At 39.2% G+C, this 14,196-nt stretch overlaps 1 protein-coding gene across 4 annotated transcripts in view; it reads right to left on the bottom strand.

Moving 5' to 3' along the window:
• Positions 1–14,196, bottom strand: part of vti1a (vesicle transport through interaction with t-SNAREs 1A) — a 118,927-nt gene that overhangs the window by 75,325 nt on the left and 29,406 nt on the right. For 2 of the 4 annotated variants that reach the window (XM_063482931.1, XM_063482933.1), the window contains exons 5-6: positions 13,038–13,058; positions 6,702–6,786 (exon numbers count right to left, since the gene is read on the bottom strand). In XM_063482931.1, the coding sequence (XP_063339001.1) occupies positions 6,702–6,786; positions 13,038–13,058 (106 nt within the window). The remainder of the gene's footprint in view (positions 1–6,701; positions 6,787–13,037; positions 13,059–14,196) is intronic. The other 2 variants (XM_063482932.1, XM_063482934.1) reach the window with 1 other exon arrangement.

The raw sequence follows: 14,196 nt of genomic DNA, 5'->3' as shown, positions 1-14,196 counted from the left end.
TTGCTATTGAGGAATGCTAATCAAGCAGTTGGGCTGCCTGTGTTCAGTTGCAATCACTGTGCTGGTTTAATCTTTAGTTAATAAAAGATTTGAGTCAATGTTGCTTGGTCAATCTCATCTCATATCCATCATATAGTCGCTAAATGTGTATAATGCTAGTGATTAAGTTTTAGGGCCTAGCTTAAATGTTTAAATGTGTTTAAAACCAATATTTCTCTTAAAAATGTTGTCTGTCGCTCTATTTTATTATTTTTTTTACACTTAGCAGGAAAGCTCCAATGAGCTCTCTAGTCAGATCATTACTTCCAAGAGTCTCATTATGTTGAGAGCCTTGTTGAAGCTAATAACTGACTAAAGGTCTAATTATTAGATTTTCTCATAATTTTATTAATGCTAGCTCACACTCTGTGGAGACCTAATGGAGGAACACAAGGAGGCGAGGAGCAGCTGTAGTAGCTGGTGGACGGTAAGCTTAACGGAACAATCTTTGTTCGTTCAAGAATTCTTGATCTATTTTTGGAGAAGGTTCATTTAACTTTGCAAAAACATGTCACTTATTTCCATTTTTGTAGCCCCACAAAAGCTCAAACTAATATTTGGATGTTTGCAGCAACACCTGTCGATACACAGGGAAACAGAGACTTGCCCACGCACGTTCAGGAAAACACGCACGCGCACACAAACACATACTTGAGTCTGTTGGTTCAGCTCTTCCATTGAGGGTCCGTATGCTAGCTGGCCATTGTGAAAGTAAGGCCTTTTGTCTGGGCAGCCTGAAACTGGTGATTGCACCTTAGCTACCGCAGTTCAAGCGTAAACAGTGTTTTCATGCCCTACGATATATATACACTGTTGCCAGTGGACCCCTAAATCCCTGGAACAGCTGAGTCCTAGGGTGTCAAAGATAATGGCGATTTATTGCAGTGCTAGGCTTTCTCATTGCCCCTCCCGCCCCCCATTTCCAATCGTCCCTCCACCCCTCCTCCTCCCTCAAACAGATTAAAATTAAGCCGTAAACATGTGAGGATGGAATTAACACATTTAGTGAGTCTCCTCTTCCCACATCCCATTTTCGCTCCAGAGCGGCTGATCCCCGCTGCCAAACGTGGGTGCAATTTTAATGACTCGCGACGTTTTTGAAGTCCACATAAAAAAGCGTCGCTCGCCGTTTGTGGCGGCGCTAGATATGACTGGGCCACGGCCGGCCATGATTGGGGGGGACACACGCCGCCGATTCGGACTCCAGGCTCTTCGATAGGATCGGTGTCATTTTCCTCTCCACGATAAGACGCCTTGCTGACAAGGTCCGATTAGGAGAGAAAAAATCATTATTGCTACGCCTTTCATCCACCGGGGGTTTACCGATAAACAGCTCACCCACGGCTAGATTTTCTGAGAGCGAGATGTTATGCGTTGAAGCATATATATTTAGGAAATATGGTTTCAAGTTAAATTTTGGCAGTGTTTTTTTAATGACTGTTTTCTTTTTAAATAGCTATAGAAAAACGTTTTTCGCTTTAAAGCATATTTCTTTAAAAAGGCCTCCTTTCTCTTTAGCTGAAAATTCAAGCTGTGAAATATTTAAGTCCTAGCTCTCGGCTTTATTAATCAAACAATTATCAAATAACTTCATATTCTTTTTGAACACAATACAACATGCCGATTGTATCGGCCTACAAAAAAAAGTGATCTATTATGCTGTACCTCAAGGAAATCCACTTTAGCAAAGTGTCCTTTTAAAAAGAGAAATGAAAAAGAGATGCTTAAAATATTAAAACTACATTGCAGAACAGAGAGAATAAACTAAAATAAGAAGTGAGAAAAGATTCAGCTACATGCTAATAAGAAAAAGATTTACATTGCATTTAATGTGTGTATATACTATGCTTTTTAAATTATATATATAAAAATCATTAAAGTACTTACTAATACAAAAAAAATTCAAGTATAAAATTGGGTTGCATTTGCAAAACAAACAAAACTTGAAACTAATATTATAAACCCTAATTTTCAAACCAATTTTCTTTAAATGTATTAAAATTGTAAAATAATTGTCAATTTCCAAAAATACTAATTCCACTTAAATACTGATTAATTACCTATTTATTTGTAGGATTTTTATTTGTGTAAATCAGTAAAAATGTAATAAAATATTCTACATTAACAGCATGTTTTGAATGTTAAAGAATTGAATAAAATGTATTGAGGGAGAACAATAGCCTCTGTTTAATATAAAAGTTGGTGTTCATAAACGTAACCGGCTAAGTCATTTGTTAAGTGTTTGCTTATGGATTTGAGGCGACGCTTTGGTGGCCCAGCACCAAAAGAATCATCGAGTCTGATCTTTAGAGGGAACAGGGAGAAATAAAGCGAGCGGGAGAGACACAGAGAAAGAGACGAAGATGGAGAGGGAGAGATAGAGAGTCGGGACAAATGTGTGTTGTGTTACTGGGCCACTCCAGCACCCATGGACTCTCAGCAAGACTCAAAGCCACACTCTGCTTCAAACGAGAACCATGAAGATTTTTTTTTAATGTTTACAAAAACATATTTATTTATTTCTCGTCACTCCGTCATTTATCTATTTATTTCTCGCTGTCCCAGCACCCCTTGCTCTGCCACTGGAATCCTGTTCGATGACGCCGACGTGCTCACCCTCCCCTTTTTTGCCCCCCCACCCCTCTTTTAATACCACTGCAGTTGAAAATCAAACTGCTCTAAAACAAATTGATGTACTCTTTAATATAGTCGTCACATCATCACAGGGTCCTCACACGTCTGCCTTGGTGACAACTGCAGGGCTGCTTAGCTTAGCCCAGCGATGGCTGCCACTTTGTTGGTCGCTTCAATGATTTATCACAAAAAAGAGAGGGAGAGTGTGAGAGTGGGAAGCGAGACAAAAAGGGAGAGAAAGAAAGAAAAATCCCCTGGATCATGATTGAGTCACTGGCACCTTTGATTGACAAGGTCTAATCAGCTTATCTCCATCCTAATAAAGTTGATAGCCTGCAGTGCTGCTCTCTACCTGGCATGGCGTGAACTTTGGGCTAGGCTGGGGCCCCTGGGGGCCATACCCCAACCCTCTCTGCTTATCTAAACGGGGCTGAAATCAATCCCTAATGAGCTGTTTTCATTTGCAGGATTGATTACAGGCTCCTAACACCAAGAATACTCACCTAAGAAGAATCGTCTCAGCCTCTTGCTGGCCACCTTTAAAATGCAGAGCAGCAATGCTTTTGTCTGTCCTCGTCTTTGTTTCAGCGGCTCATTTTGTTGGCATTGCTAAAGTATTTGTGACAAGCATAAGGGGGGATGAATTTTCAAAGTAAGTTTCCTTAATATTTAATGTGTGATTTACTGAATTGGACACTTTTTAAATACTGCCCTCTGGTTTGTGTTTACAGTAAACTTGTATCTATTATAAAATTACCTTTATATATGAAAAATGAAACGTACAAATTTAGAATTACGCTAGATCGCTCGCCTTAGCGGTCCTTTGCAACACACAAACATGCTAACAAAATGAATTCTGCTATGACAAGGTTACATTTCAACCTTAAACTATTTACGTCCTCACAAAAGTGCAATAAAGCGCCATCAAATAATTTTAATTGCTGAGATAACACAAATTAATATTTAAGTTTTTAAATTAAGAGTTGAAATTCTGCTATGTAAAGTGGAATTTATTTTTAAATATATATATATTTTATAGAGTCATATCTTTTCAGAAACTGCTAATCAGTCTCTAACCTTTAATGAATAGAAAGGTAAGGCAACAAATCATTGCAACATGGACATGTTGCACAACATGCTATTTTCATTCTTAAACAAGCATCATGAATCATTCAAAATATCTTCAGCTTTGGCGGGAAGGACTAAAATCCAGCATATCTTTGATTTAACAACATCTCCAAAATTTGACAAGCCTCCACATTTGGGCATTTCAAATGCCCCTGACTCAAATGTCTTTAAATTGGCTAACTGCATGCCCTCCCTTTTTATTTACTGCCCTCTTTAACTGGGCTAGCCCCCATGTCTGCATGTCTCTATGCCTGGGCTTTCAAGTCAGTGCTCTTCACTAATGAAGTTCTATACTTTATTTATGAGACAAACAGAGAACCCTGTTTCTTGAGGGTGCGTGTGGTAAATAGCTCTGCATGCCCAAAGAGTCTCCTCTATATCCCTCTGAGGGCTCTCACTGCTTTTGGCAAGCCTTTGTTTCACAAAATACACTAGAGACACTGAGAATAGAAGAAGAAAAAACTAAAATATCTATGATAAAATGATACTGTGTCAAGATTCATCTTTTCTTAGAACTAAGAGTCTTCTTTTTTCTCCTTAAATGTGACCTAGAAGCATCCTGTTTTTTTTTGTTCCTGGTCATTAAGAGAGATATTGTCGGCGGTGAAGAGAAAAGGGGGCAAAGAGTTTCTACGCCATTTCTTTGTTCAGGATCTATCTCTTTGAAATATAATGTCTTTTAGTTCCACTTCCCCCATTGGTCAATTGTAGTTCTTAAGGGCTACTGTGTCATTGTGGATGGAGAATGCAACTTTGAATTACTGCAAAATAACGATGCTAAACTGCTCTTGGTAAAAAAGTAGGGCTTAGATGTCTAAGAAGAGTTGAGATGTGTGGCAAGAGTAGCATTTACAGTATAACTAGAGAATGTCTGATTGGAGAAACACTTAATGCTCTAATTATTCTTGTTAAATATCCATGGATGCCACACCTGCATTTGAAAACACAAAGCTTATTCCACAACAACTGCCAATGGCATTTCATAACGCTCATGAATAAAGTCTAGTACTTGCAGGACTTGGATATTTATTTTGTTTTGTACTTGATGATGTGAAAAAAGAACAAACAACAATAAACGAATCTTTGGTGGGCTGTAAAAATAACCAAGTTCAACACAAATCCAGTTTCCTTAGTGTACTGTGTGACTCACTAATCTGGCAGGAGTATGGACTAAATAGTGCAAGATAATATGAAGATGTCTGGGAAGCGTTGTAATGCATCACAGTAGGACAACAAGAGAAAATATATCATTTGAAACGGGCGAACAATCCAAAAGAAAAAAGAAATAAAAGAACTTTGGATCAGATGGTGACCTCTGTCAAACTGTATTAACCGAGTAGATAAATCTGGCTTCCTAATGTTCATGCCAACACTTTTTATTAAATTTGAGAGCTTGGCAGATTAGTCTGGTAGAGAGCTGCGTATGCCGCGTGGATCTACGTTCCTTGTTTAGATGTATTCTCTAGCTGACCTGGAGACATCGCCATTTCAGGTTGTGCATCTGAGCGGAGGGCTGGTATCGACAGCAGAGTAAAGGAAGGGGTCATGGATTAAAGACACGAGGCGAAGCTTCCCCACCAAACCACAAACATACCCCACAGCTGGTGTGGACCGAGCCACGTGTGTGGGACCGAGGCAGGATAAACGGGCATTGTTCTTAGCTAGCTGCACACACAGTGGATGAGACAGCCACTGGTGACACAGGGTCAAGGGGCATGTGGCTGACTACAGCGGGAGAAACCGCTGGACACAGGAGGTGCTCAACACTGCTAAGTCACCGTACACTTCTTCACCAACAACCAAGCTGTGAGGCAAAACATCAAAACGAGTCACTGTGAAAGCTGCGGCAGGGCGGAACAAAAATCCGCCGGCTGTTGCAGAATTCGACACCATCGAGAAACTCTAATAACGTCAGAATCATCTCGGAAATTTGAATCAACATTTTTAGGCAGAGAATGCAGATTGTATTTAGGAATTTGTGAATGCAAGTTACAGGGAACATCAAAAGCCAGTGGTCTCCGTGCAAACCTGCCTTGACTTGAATTATTAAATCTGTCGATGTCGCGCACACCAGCCGCCCCGCGATTATAGTGTAAATTGACAAACTTTTTCAAAACTACAACGGAAGCCACAGAAAGCTGGTTGATACTTCAAGAATGAGCTTTGATATATCTCTGAGGAATACACTGCGCCTCAATAATGTGGTGACTGTCAGGAAGGAAGACAGGGAGGGGGGGAAAAAAGAAATATGCTAACTGGTTAAATCTATTTAAGATCCCAATGAGATTTTTTCCTATTTTAAGATTAAAACCATCCTTGATAATGAGGAAAAAAAAAGGTTTGTGTGTTTTTAAGAGGATTTATTTAGAAAGTGATATGTTTTTATTTTCTTTCTTGTACGCTCCTGAATTAAGAACTTCAGGAGGAATGCTGACATTGTTTATTTTCATAGACCCCCTATCTGTTTGTGGAGGGAAAAAAAAAAAAAAAAAAAAAGCACAGCACCACCCACCAAATGCACATGCATACATAACACACACACACACACACACACACACACAAACGCATACACACTGAGCCATAGTGATGCTTGAATTTTCTTCAGGAGCAGAGCAAGGAGAAGCAGCGCCCGATCTGTCGCCTGTACACTTCTCTCACTCCCTCCCTGGCTCACCTTTGATGTGCTCCCGAAAATGTCATCAGGCGTCAAGGAAAGAGGTTTTTTTTCCCCACCGACTCCCCTCCTTCCACCCTCCAAAAACACACGCACACACACACATCCACCCACCTCGCATATGAGCAAGACAATTTGCTGTCGCTCACTCATCCTCAGCACTATCTTGAACCCCCCCCACCCAACACCGCCCCACTCCTTTTCCAATCCATAACAGAATACGTACCAGTTTCTACTGCTATCTGGTAGCCGGCCTCCAGTCTCCGTGATGACCTTTCCAGCTTCTCTGTGTTGTCCAACAGATGTGCTCTCTGCAATAAATAGAAAAAAAAAAGAACTCAAGCTGGAGAAACAAACACAAAATAAAAATTGATTGAGAGGGCTGGGACCCATTTCAAAGAAACACATCAACGCTGTCACCTAAGCAGACAGACCACATCCACAGCGACAACATAATACAACCATGTTGGCAATAACCTTCATGGATGACACAATGTGTTGTGTCCTGATGGAATATCAAGCAAATGCATGTAAAAAAGGCTGCTGCTGCCTCATCTTGGACATAAAAAGTGGCACTACTTGGAGCTTTGCTGCCTCATATTGTTTCACAACCCTGCCTTCCGCTCGACACAGGACAGTTAATTTGTTTTAACTCCTCGCCTTAAGATGAAATACAAATTTATTTAAAGAGCTGTCCAGGTAAAACAAAACCAGGTCCAGCTAATGTTTTCCAACTGGAGGAACCTCTAGTCACAAATCAACATCTACCCCCTTTACAGGTGGACAGTAATCCCACATATAAAATCTAAAAATCATATTTTTCAAACTCATCAGTGTCATGAATGCATAAAAATTTGTGATATGAGTTACTGTGTTCCTCCTTTGATTCCTCACAACTATCAACAATTGACAAGAATGTCCGTTTAAAGAATGGAGTTCAGAGAGCATAGCAAGAAAAGATGGGTTTCATAAATTATTAAGTCTGCAATTTGATTTTTTATTTTCCAAAGAAGGTGTTTGTGAGTATCAAGGTCTAAGCTAAGGCTGTAAATATCACGTGTATACGAGTACAAACTACTGATAGCAGTTCCTAGGATACCAAGCAAACCAGTGACTTTGGCTTCTTCTCTACCTAAACAGCTCCTATATAACAAGCAAGACAAGAAAAGAGCTCATCCATTGACTGGACGTCCACAATGGGCTCTCACTTTCTTTGGTGGAGTTAAAACAGTGGTAGCTTTAAAATGCCGAAATTTACAAGGGGTTTTTAGGCTCTTATTCAAAGCTTTCTCTGAAAGGCTGAAACAGTTAATTAATCTTAGATAAAGTTAGTTAAAAAGTCTGTAACTGGTGACTGTTGTGAGCTGCCTTTTAAAGCCTGTCGTAGTGGCCTTACAAACTGAATTGCCAAGCTCTAAAAATTATTAACCTTATGGATTTTTTTACATACAACATGTCTGCTGAGTCCAAAGTGCCCAGCCACCTATATAACATATAAAGATGCACTTACATACATACTAAAAACAACCCCTCATCATCCACTGAACTGAGACACTTCATGTGCAAAACCAACATAAGACCGAGCTTTCATTAAACCCACACTGCAATCAAACAGCATAAACATGGAAGACTTAAATGTTTACTTGAATGCTGTTGGTTGTGACGGCTTTTCTAATGCGCAACCTTAAGAAACTGATCAGATTTAACACATCTGACACAGGAAAACAACCCAATGAATGACAGCCGCCCATCTGACAAGGGTTTCACGCCCATCACATGAGTGAAGGGGACAGGGAAAGAAGTGAAATCTCTAGTTTTGGTTTGGCTGTCAAAATGTGTACCAGCTAATCACTCAGAGGAAATGAAAAATGTGGAGGGGAAGAAAAAAAAAAGTCAACGACACACTTTTCAAACTTTGACAACAAGAGGGATGGGAAAAGAGCAGGGAGGAGAAAACTCCCTCTGAACTCTTTTCTTTCCCTCGTTTCCTTTTTCTTTGTGCCGCTGACAGATGTCATTTAAAATTGCAGAGATACTTTTTAATAGTTAAAGGGAGGGCAGGGGAGGGATGGCGCGATAGGAGAACGGGTTGGGTGGTTGAGTGATAAAATGGTCTTGCGGTAGGAGGAAACTGATAAGTAGACGCACTGGATGCAAGGTGTGGTGTGGTTTTGGTAAAGGTTGTGGTAGAAGGGGTTTGGAGGTGGCGTGGAAGTGGTAGTGGCACCAACAGATATGGTGTCAGTATACATGTGGGAGAAAACGGATACCAAGCTTGGGCTATAATGAGCCCCTATGGATCAGCTGCGATGCAGGGGACGCACTGACATGCAACGCTTAAGCTAATACACCTAGACCATGGCTGCAGTGCCTGTGTGTGCCTGGGAGCATGAGGCAGCCAGGGATACTGACAGAGTAGCGCACTCCCTGGGTTCTTCAAAGAGCTCAAGTGATTAGTATGTTATCATTACCATTCGAAACGTGATTTTCCTATTCCCTCTCGGCAAAGGTGACACGTCTCGGGGAGACGGCCGGCAGACTCGCTGCGATGGAAAGCCACTTCAAAGCTTTATCCTCCTGAATTTCTCTCTCTCTGTGTCTCTTCTCTCCCTCGTTCTGTCTTCTTTTAGGCCCGGGGGGAGGGTTGGGTGTGTGAGGTGGAGGCGAGGGGAGGGAGGGGGGGGCACTGGGGGGGTTGGTAGTGGTGGCAGTGGTAGTATACGTGTGTGTGTGTGATCATTAGAATAATGCATCCTGAGTTTCACAGTGACAGAACCTGAAGGAAAGGGTTAAAGTTCAGCCACTAAGAATCCAGTAATGGCAGACTGTGATAGCCCTAATAATGGAACAATCCAGCCATGGACACAAGATGATACCAGGGAAAATAATGAAAAGGAACGTGTACAAATTAAACTAAAGATCGTTCACTGCATTGCCACAGTCAGTCAACACAGATAAAGAGATTATACATAAAGAGATACAAATTACAATGCAGTATCTCTCACAGTCATGCAATATTGCTCCAATGTTGCAGGACCAAAAATAGTGAAATTGTTCAGGTTGTCAACCATTTTTTTTTTATTCTGCAGCAAGCAAGCAAGCAATCCTTGTCAGCAATTTTTACTGAGAGAAATGCAAAGTTGCTGCTGGTGTGCTACACTGTCCCAGTTCAAGACTTGACCCTTGCAGTTCTCATATAACCACTGTAAAAACCTTCAGAACAAGGCAAAGGCATGCACAGAGCACAAATCATACCTGATCCTCTCATGGAGCCTTCTAGCAAAAGACTAAAATATAATATATGATAAATATTGTGCATCTGAGAGTGCACCAGTGCGCCCCGCCGCCACCACCACCATTCCTACCTATGTATGTATGCCTTTTCATCTGACACCTACATTTTTGAACAAAGATCTTCTTAGGAACCACAAAAATGGTGTTTTTTTGTTGTGCTTTTTTGCGTCAAGAAACACTCTTCAGTTGTAAGTTATTAACAGGGAGCCCCAGAACAATGCAGCTGTAGCTCAAAAGAAATCTCTCCCCTCTTCTTTCCTTCTCCTGCCTTCTTTCAATATCAAACACAGGCGGTTACTATCACCATTTTCCAAAGTTCAGATGATTTCCTTATTATTTCAATAAGGGTGGGGGAGAGTCAAAGTGAATAATGATGACAGCTGTGATTCAGACTGACTGTGTGATCTTCTCTGCCGTTTGTTTGGGACTTGTAAGACGAGGAATTACAAGTGTCAAACAGCTGTGAATATGGGTGCTAAATATTTAAACATGTTTTTCAGCTGAAGAAAAAAGTGCAGTTTTTTAAAAGCAGGGCTTAAGTGTGTATAAGCTGCGCCAGCCTTTGATTCAAATGCAGGAAGAGCAAAAGGGTAAAAGACTGCAATGGCGACGAGGGCAAAGATTCAAGCCCGATTACACAGACTGGACCATTCCAAACAGGGTAGACAGGTGAGGTAACTCAAGATGTCTTCTGACCCTCAGGCTAGGAGGAAATGCCGAAAAAGTGGGTAGAAGAAGGGGAAACAAAAGTAAAGCTAAATAAAAGGGAAAAAAAGCACAATAACATGGCATCTGGGCCAAGCTGGCACTTTAAATTATGGATAGGTGTGAATGGAGATGCTTTGATAGGAATTGAATTACTCTGTTTCTTCAGAATCCCTCTTGAATAAAGTCTCACTCGAAGGCACATTTAACAACATACTGTAACTATAGCTACAAAGACGAGTTCAGGGCAGGACAACAATATAATGTAACCTACAATAACTAAAGAACCTGCCTCTTTGAGCGCTAAATACAATTTATATAGACTTCAGAATACATGCACAACATAAAGCTAAATATGTGTATAATATCTGTTTATCAACAATGAGACAATTACTACATTCAAGTTAAGGTAAGCTGATGTTGAACCTACCATTAGTAGCATTACTGGGCAGTCCAAGACAAGACATATAAACTCTAAAAGGCTAGACATGTAATTAAACATTTATAAGACATTTCAATTTAACCTGAACTATCAATACTCCAGTAAATAATAAAGACAATATACACAACAATAACATGATTCAAGCACAGTGATAGATGTTTGAGACAGCCCAGTAGAACTTTACATATCAAATGAATCAAATAAAAAAGAAAACTAAAGCAAAAGGAAACCTATATTAGAATTATACTTATTTACAGGATCTGTGTCAGAATAAACAAAACTATTAAAATGATTATAACATCAGTGATATTAACACCTACTATTGCTAACCAAGCCGAACAATTGTTATGAATAATATAGTATTTATTGATAAGTCACCTCTTTAAAATATAGTTATAATAATTACATATATCGATACCATACAGTTTCAAATATGGTAAGCTAATGAGTTAAACAACAAGTTAACAACGATGCTAGTTTCTGCATGCAGCTAACTTTTTATTCATTTTTTATCATCATCATCATTATTATTACTATTACTAACGTGCAATCCTATGTATACAATATATATGGATATGCAGAAACTAAAGGCGGTAAGGAGGGAAGAAAGAATAAACATAAATATAAATTTGTGAAAATAAAAACAGATCTATACAGACAAACAGCAGGGCACTATGTAGCTCTCTCAAGTTCCCTTTAATAACTTGACAATCCAGAAAAAAAATGTTGTGGTTTGCATTTTGGTTTCCACATTTTCTCCAGCAGATGGGGGGTCAGCACTATAGCAAGATTTCTGAGAGAGTGGAATAAAGAACTGATCAAATTCTTCAAGCACACTCCCTCCATTTCTGAGATGCGATATTTCCATTAAAATCTCCACATTACTGTCCACTCCTCTGCCATTTTGTTTTAATGTATTAAGCTGAATATGATTCAAGATTCAAAAGACCTTTATATAGGCTCGAAATTATCCTGTTATCTCAACTTTAGCTGTTTTCTACATTGATATGCTATGAAGGCTGATAATCCACAACCTTTCTACTAAAAGTTTCAAACTACAGTTCCTCAAATGGCCACTTGAGGCCAGCTTCAAAATCAAGTCATTGTACTTCAATATCAAACTTTGCAGAAGAACTAAACATGATTATCGTCTGGTACACAAAATCGAATTGGTCACTACAATAAAAGTTTCCTGTGTATGAGAGAAGGAAGTGAGATGGGGGCATGTGTGTACTAAATCCAACCAATTTAATATCACGGTGAATATTGTCACTTTAACTTTAAAAAAAAAAAAAAAAAAAAATCAAGATGGCAAATTTCAGGCTTCTTTTACATACAGTCTATGGAAACAAGGGTCAGTGGATGGCTTGATGAGTTTTAAAAGGATATGAGTCATATGCTATAGTCTTCAGATTCCCTTCAGCCCAGATTAACACCTCTGGCAGATTTTGGATTGATGTGTTAGTTAGTCCTCTCCAACATCATCATCAAAAGACCAAATGAATGAGTATCTTTTGGAAGAATGGCATTCCTTCCCTCCAGGAGATTTCCAGGGACTTGTGCAATCAAAGCCAAGGTGCGGCATGTGGTGGCCCAACATCTTACTAAGCATCTCTTTCCTTTCATTTGTAATCAAAAGCACAAAACAAATACTAGCCTTCAATGTGCACTCTTAATTACATAACAAAAATCACTAAAAATAACCTCAGTGTTTTTTTATTGCACAAGCAGCTTTTTTGGCCTCATATTGAGATATTTAAAGAACAGTAAAAAGTTTCAAGCTGCCATTCCTGATCAAAACTCAAAAGCTGATCAAGTTCTTGAAAGTTGTTGGTCCCAATAACTGAAGGAACTCTGAGTTTGATTCCCTAATATTTGCCCTTAAACAATTGCATCAGAAATAGTATCTCATCTTCGCTTCCTGATATTTATAGGAGGGGGAACTTGAGGGATTGGCCCTAAGTAAATTCATTATCTGCGGTTCGGCCTCTAAACTGTTCAATCAGACATCCAGAAAGTGTCCAAATGAGTGGTTCTAATTTTCTAACAAAGAAAGGAGGGCAAATAGGTAGTTTCATACGGAAAGCAGAACTTAAATTCTTAGATCAGAAAAGCACTTACCTCTTCACGCAACTTTATCAACTGCATCGTGAGAGCAAAAAGGAGAAGAAAAGAAGGATGGAGAAAGTGAAAGATAGATTTAAAAAAAGCAGAAACAGTCATATGGTTGGATAGAGAATTAACCTTGACGATTTATCTGTTTGCATGTTTAGCATTTGGAAATCACAAGACAAACACATTAAACGGAGCTAAACACGCCGCTTGGGCTGACTTTTTTTGAACAAACAAAGATCAAGTCCTGCTGCTGTCACATTAAACAAGCACAGGGAATGGATCGTTCGACTCGCAGAATCAACCGAGATTATCAAGGAAGTCACATTACAGAAATTGATATGGCGAGAGAAAAGAAAGAATGAGTAAAATCTGGTTTGCACATTTATAGTAAGATTAAATGTTGAGCGAAATTTTCTCATCTGTCACTGTGCAATTCTCTGCAAAATGAACAAAAAAAGGAAACGGTGTGCCTTTTGGAACAGAGTTATAAAAATGCTGAGGCACATTATTTTGTATCGCTGTTTATCAATGCTGGTAAGCTGTCAATATTTAATGTCTGTTATCAATCACATTAAAGGTGCAGATTGTTCAGCGTATGCATGGAAAGCCATGTAAGGCTACAATTGTGTATACATACAGTACTGCTTATTATTAGAACAACCATAGATCATGAAAAATGAATCTTAGCATAGCTATACATTTTTCATGAAAGAGAATAACAAATTTAAAGTGAAGTAAATAAGAAATGCTATTCCTATTCCCTGTCCTGGAAATTCTTGCATCTCTGATAATGAAACAGACATGTAAGGGAGGGCAGTAATCCCATTTGCCATTAATTATGCCCAATCACAATTAAAAGGTTGGTTCCCTGGCCTGTTCTTAAGTTAGGGTTGCAGAGAAGGAAGGCTTCACGTGGGAATGCAGCGCATTTGGAAGAGAAAGAGGAAGGACACATTTTTGATGTGTAAAGTGATTTTAATTAATCTAATCTAATATTTAATTGGTCAATATTACAAAGGTAGTAGCTGTAAAAGGAGACTTAGGGCCAAAATTACCTAAACTATTTATTTGGGATCATTGTGAACAATATAGGAGGAAAATCTATTTAAATAAAATAAAACTATGACTTAACATTTGCTTTTATCTTATACCAAAATTCAAAACA

Source organism: Pelmatolapia mariae, linkage group LG8 (assembly GCF_036321145.2).
Source record: "Pelmatolapia mariae isolate MD_Pm_ZW linkage group LG8, Pm_UMD_F_2, whole genome shotgun sequence".
In the NCBI taxonomy this organism is placed as follows: domain Eukaryota; kingdom Metazoa; phylum Chordata; class Actinopteri; order Cichliformes; family Cichlidae; genus Pelmatolapia; species Pelmatolapia mariae.
The sequence above is the reverse complement of the archived record's forward strand: the minus strand, read 5'-3'. Positions and strand labels throughout refer to the sequence as shown.